This window comes from Psammomys obesus, unplaced genomic scaffold (assembly GCF_907164565.1).
Source record: "Psammomys obesus unplaced genomic scaffold, mPsaObe1.curated_primary_1811, whole genome shotgun sequence".
Lineage (NCBI taxonomy): Eukaryota > Metazoa > Chordata > Mammalia > Rodentia > Muridae > Psammomys > Psammomys obesus.
The window spans coordinates 9,301,265-9,317,008 of record NW_026591918.1 but is presented as its reverse complement, the minus strand read 5'-3'; the positions used below and the strand labels follow the sequence as shown (position 1 = coordinate 9,317,008).

Below are 15,744 nucleotides of genomic sequence, written 5' to 3'. Positions count from 1 at the left end.
TGATGTAAAGATTTGTAAAGTGCTATAAGCAGTCGTCATCAGGAAGCACAGGATTACTCTGAAGTGCTGCTCTAAAGCATGGTCCTTAGCATCGTAGTCTCGTGACTCACTGCACCTAGAACCCTTCTGTTAGATTAAAATATGTTTAAATCCTATGCTCAATTCACAAAACTGCTTTAAATATGCACTTAGTAACTCCAGTAAATATGCTATGAATGAATTAGTTAGAATATCGTTATCCAACATCTTACATTACATTGCATTTAACAGTTTTGGCCAAACTGTTAAGTAATCTAGTGCCTGACACTACATCCTTTCTTGCAGGAGCTGTAATTGACTGTGAAGATAAGAATGGAAATACCCCTTTGCACATAGCAGCCCGGTATGGCCATGAGCTGCTCATCAACACTCTTATTACAAGTGGTGCTGACACTGCAAAGTGAGTAGCGCTCATGGAGGTGGTGGTAGCTATCTGGGGAAGAACAAAAGTGGGGAACTAGAGTTTTCTAGCTGTTCCCAGTAGAAACGTTCATTTGATCTTCAACGTGGTAGTAATTGGTTTGACTATTTGTTTCGTGGGTTTTGTTTGTTTGTTTGGGTTTTGTTTTGCCTTATATTTTTGACATTGGTAAATTTGAAATGTTCTATGTATAATTTTATTTGATTAGTCAGTGTGGCATGTTTTTACATTTCTGTCTCCCCCCCCCCCGCATAAATAATACAAAGTTTTGATAAGAATTTTAACTTTTATGATTCCTTTGTTTTTAATCCAGAAGTTCCAACAATTATACACACCAAATGCTATTTTTCGGACCATCTCTTGACAGTGGTTTTAAACTCTGTTGTACAAATTCCAGGAGTCCCTAGGTGGTGGAACAACCCCAACTTTTTTAATCAAAAAGTTCACTCTTTATTATTTTATATATTAAAGTTGCCCTATAAGCTTTTAAAACATGCATTATTTTGTATAAAGTCAAGATCATACTCAAATTGTTTCCAGTTTCTGTCTGTTTTTATAAGTATTCATGAACAAATTGTAAACTCTATATTTGTAAGTGATATGCTACTAAGTAAGAGATTTTTATGGTTTAAAAATGTATATTAATGTTGAATTAGCCATATAGAGGCTTAATAGAAGCTTGAGATTTTTCACATTTCTATAGATATCACTGGTTATTTTATGGGATTCAGTATTCTCTTATTTACCATCAAGTTGCTGTCAATTTTCCACCGTTACAGAGTGACTGAGATGAACCTTCTACCTTGCAGAAATGGTCTTACATGGTGGGGTGAGATGGGCAGAAGTTTTGCTCCCTGAGCAAATACCCCCAATTGGTTGGGGAGAACGGTATCAATGATGTATTTCAGAGGTGCTGCTGGGCATTCAACATTTACAATATAGACCCATATATACACAGTGAGTCTATAATGATGATAGTGCTGAGGTTAGAGAAACAAGCTTTGGAAAGTACAGCTAAGGGATGAACTACACCGCTTTTCAATAATTGGCCAGATTTTCTCCAAAGTAAAGTATTAAGAGATTAAGTATTTCTGCTCAACCAGTTATCTTTTACTTAAGTGATGTCTCTATAATATATTTAACTTACTGTGTTTTTGTGTATTGTGATGAAGTTTCTGTCCTCTTAACTTAAGGCGTGGTATACATGGGATGTTCCCGCTCCATCTGGCAGCCTTAAGTGGTTTCTCAGACTGCTGCAGGAAACTCCTCTCTTCAGGTGAGTGGGGCTTTGCACAGACTGGCTTGTTTGTGCATGCTTGCTTGCGAGTTCTCTCTCTCCCCTCTTGCCTCCTCCCTCTCCTTCTCTGTGGTCAATCTCATCAGTTCTGAAAAATGCTTTATTCTTGTACTTGATTCTGTTTGTGAGTTGCTGACATGGTGTAGAGTGTCTGTAGAGCAGCTCTTACCCAGTAATGGTAGTCTTCTTAACGTGTCCTATTCAACGAGTCCTAGAAGCAAAATACCTTAACTGGCATGTTTCATTGGTCTTTGTTTTGAGAATTAAAAGTCCTATATGAATATCTTATAGGCTCATAAATTATTAATTCATTACCAGTACATAGTTTAAAATGCTGTTAACTATAATTGGTGTGGATTTTTATCAGTATTATTGCAAACTATAATTCTTTAAATGGATTGAATTACTGACTATAGACGACTTCATTAATTTTTAATTATTTTGTATTTCTCAGTATATAAAAAAGTTAAATATTAGCATTCATGTTTACTGAAATAAATGTAGTTTCAGTGAAAGTATTATATAGTGAGGCACTCTTCTGAGGTTTGGAGGAGTTGTTTTTGTTAATGTGTATGATATATTTTTATGTGTGTAAATTCATTGTTATGGTTTTTTTTTTAAGTCTTTATTGACAACTATTCATATGAAACTGTTCATTTCCAATTTGCATGAAAAGAAATACTAAAATCTCTCCCTGGTATTAATAATAGCCACATGGAACAAAGTACATATCCTTTTTTTTAGAAGGGAGGGAGATGATGAGTGGAGAGTCTGTAAAGCCAAGGCTGACCTTGAACTTGCAATTCTCCTGTTTCTGCTTCCCAAGTGCTCAGATGACAGGTGTGTACCATCATGCCTGGCTAAAGCGCTTTATGGAGATATTTGTGTGCTACACACTTAGAAATTCACTTACTTAATGTATACAGTTCAATATTTAGAATATGTTTGTGTGGGTTTGCAGCCATTGTGGAGCGTCTTTAATCCCTGTGGAAGAAACACTAGGAGCGTAGTGGGATATATTAGCCACCTAATACCTTTCTGTAGAATCACCTAACAAAATCTTTTTCACTTTATGTTCTTAAAGGGTTATATTTGTGTCTTTTATTGATACTTCACTTCTTTCTTGTTGTTGTGTTGTTGACTGTTACTACCATTACGATAGCGTTTTAGAAATTATAATGGTTTTGTTTGCCTGCCTGGCTGCCTGGCTGCCTGCCTGCTTGCTTGTGACAGGCTTTAGACCATGTTACCAAGGTTAGCCGAGGCTCAAGGGATCTTTCTGCCTTAGCCTTGTGTGCAGCTGGACTGTGAAACTGAAGGTGTGACCCATCACTCCTAGTATAGTCTTTCAACAAGCACTGTAGCATTTGTTGTAAAACTGACAAACCTTTACTGTTATTTTTTTGTTGTTGTTGTTAGTTTTGTACATTACTAGTGTTTTCTTTCCTTATTCATTTTGTACTTGTTATGAATATATAGGTTTGCTTGGGATTGAAAAGAACATCATGATATTTGACATTTTTTATATACTGTCTTAATGCAAAGTAATACATCTATAATATTATATGAGAGAAGATATATATTCATTTCTACAGGATTTGACATAGATACCCCAGATGATTTTGGCAGGACCTGTCTACATGCAGCTGCAGCTGGAGGGTATGTTAATAGTATTTTCATCTCTTTTAAAGTACAGAGAGAATGATGGAAGTCAATGTTAGAGTAGACACTTAGTATCCCAAGAGCACCTGTGGTCAGTCCAGAGAGAGACCAACACCAGTCACGGAGGCTCTCTCTTTATTCCTCTTCATTAGTTCTGAGTTGCCATAAAATAGAAACTGGCTGGAGTTTAACAAAAGACAGTCAAAGGTAGCCAAAACTGGTTTTGTTTTTTTCGTTGTTGTTTTGTGATGGTGGTAGGTTTTTTGTTTTTGTCTTCTTTCAACTAAGTAATAAGTATTAAGCCAGGAAGAAAAAACCTACAAAAGGAAATATTTTTATAAAAGAAGATAATGTCTCAACAAATAAAAATGTTCATGAAATTATGAGAATATAAAAAATATTTGCATATTCTAAATAATATACTTCATACTCTGTAAATGGTATTTTAAAAATAGTATCTTCAAGAAAAAATGTTGATGATACAATTATGTCTTGGCTTAGAAGAAGAAATAATTGTGATTAGAACAGTTTAGACTAAGTTTTATTTATATCGTTTGAGGTTTTTTCCTCCTAGATTTGTGAGACAGAGTCTTGCTATGTAGCCAAGGCTGTCTTAACGATCAGTCCTCCAGCCTCAGCCTCTGAGGTGCTGGAATTGCAAGCGTGCACCACCCTCCTTGTTTAGATTTAGTTTTAGGAAGCACTGTGGGGAAAGTTAGTTCTGCTGGATGACAGAGCATCTGGTCTCTGAAGGCGTTCTGTTACCTTAATGCTTCTGGTAGTCTAGATTTGTATTAAGCCATTTCATTCATGCTTTATTTCTAGTGATAACTTCTTAATATTTTTCTGTGATTTCAAAGAACAATTGTTCTTTGAAACCAAGAATGACACCAAGTCTAAATTACAGAGATGATGAACATATGTGAATCAGTCCTTTGTCCTTTTAAGGCCACCAGAGGACATGTCAGTTAAAAACCGTGTGTGTGTGTGTGTGTGTGTGTGTGTGTGTTGCCCGCAGGAGAAGTCATTATACTATAAAAAGCTGATGTTAGGTTTATAAAAAGTTATAACAAGCGTGCAAGAGTGTCCTACAGTTTTAACTAAGGTTCAGTTTGATTAAGTAATGATAGTTTAGGAGACAGTGGGGGACATTCACTTGCTATTATTATATGTGTTTTAAGGATACAGGAATTTTTTTGTTCTTAGTTCATTTTAATTTAGTATTTTAAAATCCCTTAAATTTAAGACATTTAAATATAAGTATTGGTTTTCTAAAAATCTCTTAGGATCTCTTACAAATGAATTTTAATGTTTTATCTTTTATAAAATATAAAGTAATCCTCATTTTAAAATATGCATTTATGCTTCTTTAAGCCTACCGTTTTTATAATACAATCACTGACAGTTATACTTTCAAACTTTTTTTTTCCCCTAACTAGAAATTTGGAGTGCCTAAACCTTCTGCTAAATACTGGTGCAGACTTCAACAAAAAGGATAAATTTGGAAGGTAATCTGTGATTTAACCACTCCGTAAAACGAGGTTAAATTTGCTTACCAAATAGTTTGCTTGACCTTTAACAACTTCTGAAATGCAATTTTATGTGTCATACAGGATCTTTTGAGTTGTAATCATGATTAGTTAAGAGTCTGAAGTAGGGCGTGGGATGTGGTTACCTTTCTCAAATATACAGGGATTGATCCCAGCACTGCTGAAAGGAAAAAGAAAAAAGAAAAAAAAAAGAGCACCAGTGCACACTAGCCAGCCAAAGTCAGTAGGGGCTAAGTGTTTTCAACCCTAGTCTTCTAACTGGGTTCCACTGCAGTCAAAGGCCACATCTGCCCTCCTTTTAGATTATTAAGAATTTATCTTAATTATTTTGTCTGCTTGTATGCCCATGCATCACATGTGCACAGGGCTCATGGAGGCCAAAAGAGCATCAGATCATTGTGAGCTCATCATGTGGATGTTGAGCGTAGAATCCAGGTCCTCTGGAAAAGCAGCCTGTACTCTTTAACTGCTGAGCCATCTCTCCAGCTCTCCAATCCTTCTTGATATTGATTGTCCTCTCCCATAACCATAGTGTGGAAATTTAAAATTTCACTGAACCAAAGTGCCTTCAGAAAAACACATAGCACCTAAAATTTTCCCAGGTCATTTCATGAGAAACCCTACTTCCCACTACTAGAAGGAAAAAAATAGGTTACAAATATATGTGTGATTTTTTTTTTCCCTCTGTCTTCTTATTCACATCCATATAACCTGCTGACTACAATCTGCAGGGGAACAGCTACAAAAGGATAAAATCTCATTGTCTAGCCTGCTGCTAGCATTTGTAGTAATAGCAGTTGAAGCTTCTGTTATCCATTCCTAATCATGTCAGGAGTAGACACACACAGTACATTAAGACCATGCAGAAAAGAAGTAAATGCCATTTGAATTTGTTTGGAAGATGTAGGTGACAGTCTAAGCAATATTTGTGAGCAGGTAAAAGCTGTGTTTGTCAGACTGTTCTGGGAAACCAGAAGGAAATGTGTGGGAGTGTACTGTGTTTATAATAGTACCAGTGCAGAAGAAAAAGAGAAAGGATTGTGTATGGCAGGAAGTAAGAAATGAATAGAAGAAACTAAATGCTGTTTGACCCCATAATACTTGAGGAATAAACTGAGCTCATAAATGTACTAATAGAAGGACTGAATGGCCCACAAGATGAAATTTCATAGCTAATTTTCTTATTAGTAATTATTTGCACATTCCATGCAACAAATAGCACAGAGGGTTTTGAAGTATATTCTATTATGAATTTTATAGCTTTATATTTCCGGGGTTAACTGCATTTTAAAAATCTCTGTAATAGCTGGGCATCAGGTAAAAGAATTAGAGGGGGAAAATACACTGTAAGAAGCTCTGAATCAAACTTTCCATAATTTCTGGGTTTTCATTTAATAAAATCATAGAATTATCTTATTTTTATCATCTTAAAATAGTTGCTCCTATGTTTAATAGTATTCTGTGTGATTTTAGTAATTAGAGAGAAATTAGCTATGGTTATTCAGTCTTTAGAGATTTAAAGCAGTACATGAGCTCTTCTGGGTAGGAAATTAGTGTCTAAGACTCTGCCTAGCTTATTGCCTGAGAAATCTAGTGTTACTGTTCAGGCCTGTGTGGGGCTGAGAACAACTCTTTTGTGCTTCTGTTTTTGTTGTTGTTGTCCTTTGTTTTGTTTTTGTTTTTGTTTTTTCCTCTTTGCTTTATCATTCAAGGCATGGACTATGGGACATTTTATTAAAATGAGAGTGTTTAGGTTTCTAGGCAAAATATAGAGGTTGTAATTGAAAAAAGAGAGGTTGTATAGAGGAGACTATATTGTAGCTAAATGTGTGGAGTAAGGGTCAGCTGTGCTCTGTTTATAAGTGTACATTCTTGGCTTTTCTTTTTCTTGTGTTAATGTGGCCACAAAAGATCTCCCCTGCACTACGCTGCTGCCAACTGCAATTACCAGTGCCTGTTTGCTCTTGTGGGGTCAGGGGCAAGTGTGAATGACCTGGATGAAAGAGGCTGCACGCCGCTGCACTATGCGGCTACATCAGACGCAGACGGCAAGTGAGTACGCGTGGGCAGGGGAGGGCTACCATTCCTATAAACTGGCATCTGTGTGAGCGCTGCTTACTGTAAATGTGCTTCCTTTTTGTATTTTTATTATTATTCCCTGAATTCAATTTGTAAAATAAAGACTTTTTTTAATTATTACTAAATTCTAGCTGCTGCTGTCTTCCAAGCATCTGGCCCTTACTTGAAAAATATGATAGAAGATGGTCTTTTCTCCTTCCTACAAAACAGTATTTGTTTGGTTGGTTTTTGGTGTTTCATTACAGGTTTTCTCTGTGTAGCTCTGGCTGTCCTAGAATTTGATCTGTAGATTAGGCTGGCCTTGCACTCAGAGATTGTCTGCGTTTGCCTCCCAGGTTCTGGGATTGGCACATAGTAGGTGCATGTTGCTTAAATAAATATTATTAGATAGCAGGCTAAGGTCAAGAGTAGTGGTTGAGAAGACAGGATAAGTGGTATATAAAGTGTTCCATAAGAAATCTATTGTCAGATCCATTTTTTTTTCTTTTAGACTAAAATAAACTCAATGAAAACAGTAGTTTAGATCTTGAGTGTTTCTAGTTATCCCCATGTGTCTGAGTCAGCAAAGAGTGAAATGTTAGAAAGAATGATGATTCCTAGAGAAAGATGTTAAAAAACATACTTCTGGGAAGTTATACTTAACATTAAAAGTCTATGTTTTATTTTTCACTTTTTTACCCTTTTTAAAAATACATCTGGTTCTGACTGGGGAAAAGGCTCAGTGAATAAAGCACTTGACCTCACAAGATTCTGAGTACCTCAGAATCTCTGTAAATCCCAATCAGTAGTAAACACCTAGAATTATAGCATTTGTACTGTGTGGTGGAAGTCAGAGACCGGAGAATCCCTGGGAGTTCACAAGTCTCAAAGATGGGAGTGGGGTCTGATACCCAGGGTTGTCTTCTGACTTCCACACGCATTAGACACACATATCCATACCCAGACACGTGCATACACACACAATTATTACTTCTTTGTACATGTGTATGTTGGTAAATGTGCAGATACGGGCACACATATATAAGTCAGAGGACAATTTTCACGAACCTATTTTCCTTCCACTTGGGACCAGATAATTGAGCTCAAAATATCAAGCAATTCCTGCTTGAAGGGTGCTATTTGTTATCATTGAGGGTAATTATATATATTTCTGAAAGTAATCCCTGAGAAATCTGAATGGTTTTAGACAGTTCAGCATTAGGGGAATAGCAGTTAGGAGCTGGAGAAATGGGTTTGTAGTTAAGAGTGATTTCTGTGCAAGCATAAGGACCTGGGTTAGGATCCCTAGAAACCATGCAAAAAGTTAGACGTGGCTACACACACGTGTAACCAGCACTGGGGTAGAGTGCAGAGACAGGTGGATCACTAGAGCTTACTGGCCACCAACCTGGCTTAAAAAAAGCTCCTGATGCACTGAGAAATCCTGTCTCTAGGAATAAGGCAGAGAGTAGTGGCTGTGCACTCCTGCACACAATTTGTGTACACACACACACACATACATACACATAAATTGGAAAAGAAAAGAAATAAGGATTAGCATCAAAATGTGAATGCCTACACACAGACACACATAATTAAAAATAAAAAATATTTTTTTAAATCTACAGAGCTAAGGTTATCAAGAACTATATTACCAAGTGGTAGTGGCACTCGCCTTTAGTCCCAGCACTCAGGAGGCAAATGTAGGCACATCTCTTGAGTTCAAGGCCAGCCTGGTCTACGGAATGAGTTCCAGGACAGTCAGGGCCACACAGAGAACCCTGTCTTTTAAAAACCTGATTCTGGCCATCTTATGAGTGTATATTGACCCTTATTATCTGAATGAGTGAATAACACCTCTCCACACCCACACACACCCTTGATCTTTTAGCAGTCTGTTAGTGCTCAAAGATCCCTGTGAGCCAAGTTTTAATCTCAACAGAGTACTGTTTGACTTGTCAGAAACCATGCTTCTGAATAATATTAATAGACAAAAGTATGCAAATCTGTTGTGTATGGCTTAGCAGCTTACAAAACAGTACACCAGCTATAGTTTGGATAATAACAGGTTGGTAAAACTGTTAAGAGTTTTGTATTGTTAGATACCTTGTACCTTGATGATTTATCAAGCACAAAAGCATTAGTAGTATTACAGCTACATACAATTTTTATGCATTAATTTAGCCTGTACTTTTGAAACAAAATTAAGACTTCAGAGATTTAGACCAAATTAAGAAAATGGTAGCAATGACCCAATGCACAAATGTACCTGACATATATAATAGCCCCATTGTGTGAAACCAGTAGTTACTTAGACTTCTTCCCAAATAATTATATAAAAGAGCCCTTTCCCTGTTAAAAGCCTAATAAAATTAACAACAACTACAACAACAAACCAAGCAATTATAGTTTGGATATAATATTTACAGTATGTAATCATGGATATAAAAGTTTTACTAACAAAATAATAATTACCAGTATTTAATCATTGGTTTAAAATGTAATTAGAAAGGCAAGGTGTGGTGGGAGGCAAAGGCAGAAGGATCTCTTAAGTTCAGACCAGCCTAGAATACAGAGTTCAGGACAGCCAGAACTATGTAGAGATGCCTTATTTCTAATACATTCATATACACCTTGTTCCGAATGAATGAATGAATGAATGAATGAATGAATGAATGAATGAATGAATGTGGATTAGGATCTAAAAATGTATTTGATACTAAAAATATAAAATTGAGTGTGTAATCCCACAGTTTCCATTCCAAATGGTTATTCTTACTGTTTAGAAAAGTTTATTGGGTTTTATAGTCTTTGGGTCTGATTAGTTTTGGCATGTGGTTTTGTTTTGTTTTGTTGGCAGTGTTTTTTATAATGTATTTAAATGTAACTTTCAGAATTTTCATTTTGCTGTTATTGTATCTAGGTGCCTGGAATACTTACTAAGAAATGATGCAAATCCCGGGATCCGGGACAAGCAAGGATACAATGCAGTTCATTACTCAGCTGCATATGGCCACCGTCTGTGTCTTCAGCTGGTAAGACTCCTGAGTTCTCATGGCAGACTGGTGTGAGTTCGTAGTTTGATAACATGACTAAATGGTCCAGAAAACATCCAGTTTTGTTTTTTAACATATTCAAACTTCTTTTACCTCTTAAATTCAAGGTTGCTCAATAAGATAACTCTCCTCTTTTCCTTTCAGAAAAAGGAAAAAAATAATATCACTGAGCCCAGTGTGGTAGCAACATACCTGTAATCTTAGTCCTTGAAAAGCTAAAGCAGTAATAGTGTTAAGTTCTAGACTACCCTGGGCTACAGTGAGATATTGTCTAAATGACAGGGTATTTAATCTCTTGAGGGGGAGTCAGGCACAGCAGTGTAGTCCTAATTGGGAGGCATGACACTGGCTTGAGTCCAGAACAACATAGTGAGACACCGCCTCAAAAAAACAAACAAAACCAGATAAATCTCTGAAGAAGGCTCCTAAAATCATGTTGTGTTTCTTAAGACAGTCACATATAGCCAGGCTGACCTCAAACTAGCTATGTAGCCAAGGATGACCGTGAACTTTTCTTGAATCCTGAGCATGTATCATCACACCTTGTGTGCTGGGACTCAATTCATGCAAGCACACTGCCGACAGCTATATACTACCAACCTCCAAATCCTTCTAATAGTTGGCTCTAGCTGTATTGTGTTTATTTCTATTCCTTTAAATAAATAGTTTCCATATTTCTTGTAAAGTTACAGCCATATCTTACTTGAAAAATAAAAATGAAAACCCCTGAAAGAGTGAGATTTCTCCCATATGTTTAGAGAACCCTGCAAGGGCCTTTCGTTTCTCAGTTCTTCCTAACGAGGGGTAGTCTGCTTCTGCAAAGGAAGCTTGAATTTCATCTGTGGCCTCGTCCTTGGAGTATACACACCATTCAGAACCAGTTCAAATACACTCCTGTGTTACAGATCCTTCAGGTTAAAGTTTCCTTTATCAACATTAAGCATTGCTTCCCTTTGATAGAAAATAAAATTCAAGAAAGGTATATAAGAAGGTCAGCATATTTAAATATCATGTAGTGTGCTACTATAAAAATAACCCATAATTTTGTAGGTTACTGTGGTTCTTTAGACCAAAATCTTAGGCTGTGTATATAGATGTGTTGTCTATTGTTATGTCTAATTATCTGTGTAAAAGACTTCTTTTCTGGAGGCAAAGCATGGATTTAAAACAAACCAAAAAAGCCCTATATTAATAAAGATATCAAATATATTAATATATATGAATAACTTCATAAAATGTCATTTCTTAATTTTATTTCAGATTGCAAGTGAAACTCCTTTAGATGTTGTAAGTATTGATTCCCCCATAACATTCAAAATAGAATACTACCATTCAAGATAGTGTGTTTCTTCGTTAGAATAAAATTAGACATGTTTTCACATAGTACCCCTGAGACCAAGACAGTGACAAGACAGTGTGTTCAGGAAGGGGAAGTGTTTACCTGATGGAAGAACATTTCCCCAAACACCTAGTTGATAAAGCTCAGAGTCAGTGGTTCTTACGATACTTTTGTGATTATCCTGTCCTGTGAATTTACTGAGTTATTGATGTGCTCTAATATGGTTTGGAGTGAGGGATGGGAGAAATAACTGCTATGATATACTTAAAAGTATTATTTCTAACATTCTTAAATGTCTCTCCTAAGATTTTTAATGCCTCTCATTTTTTCAGTTAATGGAAACCTCGGGAACAGACATGTTGAGTGATTCAGATAATAGAGCAACAATAAGTCCTTTACATTTGGCTGTAAGTACTACCCTCGTAGCCAGTTAGCTAGTTCACTGCATAACTCTACTTAGGTTAACTCAAAACAGAACCCTAGACATTATCGTAGAATTAAAACTTTAAGAACTGATTTAATCCAGAAACTTTAGTGTATTCTTGGTATCTGCTTCTCACTTACCTTTGAGTGGTGGTCCTTAGCTCCCTTAAGCCCTGCTTTCAAGTGAAAGAACATGACTTTGAGTTTAAAATGTGCTGCCCTAGTAGGACTGTAATTTGATGAGCAGGTGCTCTACACCACAGTCTCTCTAAATTTCAGCAGTTGTTGCCTTGCTTGTGGCCATGAGTGCCAGCTAACTGTAGAGTCCGCACTGCATCCACCTGCATCCACCTCCATCCACCTCCATCCACCTCCATCCACCTGCTCGTTGCTGTAGGATTTTGGTACATGCTCTATAATTTCCTATCCATAAGCCAAGGAGATTAGGAAATAATAAGTAAAACCCATCTCAGCTCCTCTGGCCTGAAAGAATTTATTTTTTAAACAAATTTGGGTGGAGGACTATAATCATCAGAAGACCAGGATATATCACCAGCTATTTATATGACCTCTGATGTTACGTATACAACTTCATTTAGCAGGATCACTAGAAGTTAGTCATCTGTTTGTTTCTTTCACATGTTCCAAAACTTTTTATCTTCATTTTCTCTTTGCATATGATCAAACACTAACAAACTAAATCTTTCTTTCTGCCTCTTGCTCCCCTCCCTCACCGTACTTATCTAAATACCTAAGAAGGTGCCCGGCTTAAAGTTTCTATTGCTGTGATAAAAGATGACCAGAAGCTAATAGGAGAACATTTTAGCCACTGTTACTATTGCTGTGAAGAGGCACTATGACCAAGGCAATTTAAGAAGAAAGTTTTTGACTGGGGATTTGTTTATAGTTTCAGAGGTTGAGTCCATGACCCATTGTGGCAGGCAGGCAGGTAGGGGTGGCACTGGAGCCACGTAGATAAGAGCTTATGTACTTATCAGAGCTTCTTGGAGTAGCATGAGTTTCACTTTATGTTGCTAAGTTCAGTTGGACGTGATTCTAGATTCTGTTGTCTATACTCTAAATCTTTGAGATAGTTAAGCTTGTAGATAATTAAACTTCCTATACAGGCATCAGCAAAGCCAAGCTTTCTCTTTGCTTGTACTTTCTGATTCTTTCTTTCCTTCTTTTAGTGTGGATACTCTGATCCCTCTGAATGTACCTCATTTCAGTCCATCTCATAAATGGTTTTGAGTCTGTCCTACCTTTCCATGAGTTGTGGAAATTACACTTAGGTTACCAGGCTTGCGTCACAAGTACCATTGTACACAGAGCCATTTCACCAACCTACTTTATGGCCATTTTGCACTAAAAATACTGCTTTATCGTCCTTTGAAGAAAGCTTATTGCTTTCCTCCCTCTGCAGTCCTCTGTCCAGTGTAAATAATATATATTTACACTGATTGATGTCTTGGTTTCGTTAAATGAATTTTCTGGAAAGCTTCCTTATGCTGTGTAATGAAGGGAACTCTGTTTTTCTCTGACAAATCTTTTAAGTCTTACTGTTTTTCATAGTTAGCAAGCACCGTGCTTGATAAATATTCTACCATGTCTCAATTTACTGTTTTTGTGCTGAAAGTATGCTTATGTTTAAGCTTTGGCACATCATGGGATAAAAGTAGTTGCTTTAATTTGAGAAATCAAGACTCGAGCCACCAAATTACCCTTCTGTCCTTGTCTAGTAAAGTTCTGTCAAGGAGTCAATGTCGCAGTGACTGGGCTCATAAAGAGCATGAGCCTTCTTATCCTAGCCTTACAGCTAGAGCTTCCCATGACTTCCTGTCACATCCATTATCTTTATGTATGCCATGATTCAAGCATCGTTACCACCTGATAGTTGAGGTTTTGTTATTTATAGATTATTCCTTAATGGGAGAGTATGGTGATTATATACAAAATCTGTGGTTTAAACTTTCTGGCTTCTCAATATAAAAGTTTGTATTATCTCAGATGTAACAATGTAAAGATGAATTTGCTTACTTTACATTTTCCAGCACAGTGGGGTTTTGGGCATGTAATTCAGTGGCAAAACTTGCTTACTTCCTTACTTACCTGGCATATGCAAGTCCTTAGTTTCAATCCCCAGAACTGGGGGGGTGGGGGGAGCTACTTGGGGAGTTGGTTGAATATGTATTTGTTTTAATTTATATATTTGTATTTCTAGGCTTATCATGGTCATCACCAAGCGCTGGAAGTGTTGGTACAGTCTTTGTTAGATCTTGATGTAAGAAATAGTAGTGGTAGAACGCCCTTAGACCTTGCAGCATTTAAGGGCCATGTTGAGTGTGTGGATGTCCTCATTAATCAGGGAGCTTCAATCCTCGTAAAAGACTACGTTTTGAAGAGAACACCTATTCATGCAGCAGGTATGCCAAATATACTTGATTTGCCATTTACAATGTTAATGTACTTTTCATACTGCTGCTGTCATTGTGTTTACTTTTTTTTGTTAAGTAGTCAAATGATTGTATTCTGAAGGGAAAACAGCAGCAAGACAACACTTTAAAAAAAACATAAAATGGAAGTTATTTTAGATTAACATGTATTATTATGGCAACTGTTAATGTTTTAAAAATATTTTTATTTTTAAGACTTACTTGAATTTCATAGGTATGGGTGTTAATGTTTGTATGTGTGTGCCACGTGTGTGCCTGGTGCTTGCAGAAGTCAAAAGAAGCTGTCAGATCACCCAGAACTGGAGTTAAAGGGTGATTGTGGGCCAACAGCTGTTCTTAAGAACCAAACCCAGGTCCTGTGTAAGAGCAGCAAGTGCTCTTAGCCACTGAGCTATTTCTCCAGCCCTAATAATCATTTTATTTATTTTACTAGTCTAGTGTACTGTGTTAAACACTGAGAAAAATTTACAAAATGTTAAATTCTGCAAGAACTACCCAAAGTTGTAATTTCATAATGTTGCCAATGTACAAAAAGTGCAGAGATCTATAACCAAGTTCTTGGTATATGGGAAAGGACTTAGTAGCAACAGTGTATCAGTAGAAAACACAAATTCCCCAAATCTTTGCAGGAATTGCTCATTTTCAATAACCTAGACTGGTACAGTTGAAAATTGGTAGTCGGGCCAGGTGATGGTAGTGCATTCGTTAATCCCAGCACTCAGGAGGCAGAGGCAGGTGGATCTCTTTGCGTTAGAGGCAGACTGTTGTTCCAGGACAGCAGGGGGGGGGGGGTGTCGAGGGGACAAGTGTTTTTCTTAATCACAGTCTTTCTGTGATTTGATTTCACTTCACTTTGTGTTTCTGTAGTGATCCTTAGGGAACCACTCAAATATATGATTCGAATTTTGTATTGTTTGGGAAAGGATACATTTCAGAAGATAATAGAAATACAGAAAATATTCACTGTTCCTCTCAGAGCAACTTTTTAAAACTATTGGATATTTAGGCAAGGCTTAGAGACAAGTGTTTTAATGAGAATATGAACTCTCCAATAAATTCGTTTATAAAAACTAGCAAGTGGTATGAATAAGTCATTTTCTTTTATAAATAAGAATGGAGTTATAAAGATCTGTATCCACAAAATTCTATTGTGGCCACAGATGATTTGCAGAACCACTATAAAGCTTTCAATGGAGCATTTGTGTTGTCCCCCCCTGTAAGACATGGAGAACTTCTGCATCAGCCTCCCTCTCCAGTGCTAGCAGTCAGGCAACCACCAGTACAATAATTCATGGACACTCTTGAAAGATAAAGAGCTTTGAGGCACTCTGGCTATATATGCACCATAAGTGCTACCCATTAAATAGAAGAACAAGCACGTAATGAAATGGTTTATCACACACACACACACACACACACACACACACACACACACACACACACACA

At 36.9% G+C, this 15,744-nt stretch overlaps 1 protein-coding gene across 3 annotated transcripts in view; it reads left to right on the top strand.

The window, feature by feature from the left end:
- Positions 1-15,744, top strand: part of Ankrd28 (ankyrin repeat domain 28) — a 90,938-nt gene that overhangs the window by 56,396 nt on the left and 18,798 nt on the right. For all 3 annotated transcript variants that reach the window (XM_055612215.1, XM_055612214.1, XM_055612216.1), the window contains 9 exons: positions 325-439; positions 1,654-1,736; positions 3,353-3,416; positions 4,859-4,927; positions 6,881-7,021; positions 9,951-10,062; positions 11,344-11,370; positions 11,755-11,829; positions 14,067-14,268. In XM_055612215.1, coding sequence (XP_055468190.1) covers positions 325-439; positions 1,654-1,736; positions 3,353-3,416; positions 4,859-4,927; positions 6,881-7,021; positions 9,951-10,062; positions 11,344-11,370; positions 11,755-11,829; positions 14,067-14,268 — 888 coding nt within the window. The remainder of the gene's footprint in view (positions 1-324; positions 440-1,653; positions 1,737-3,352; positions 3,417-4,858; positions 4,928-6,880; positions 7,022-9,950; positions 10,063-11,343; positions 11,371-11,754; positions 11,830-14,066; positions 14,269-15,744) is intronic.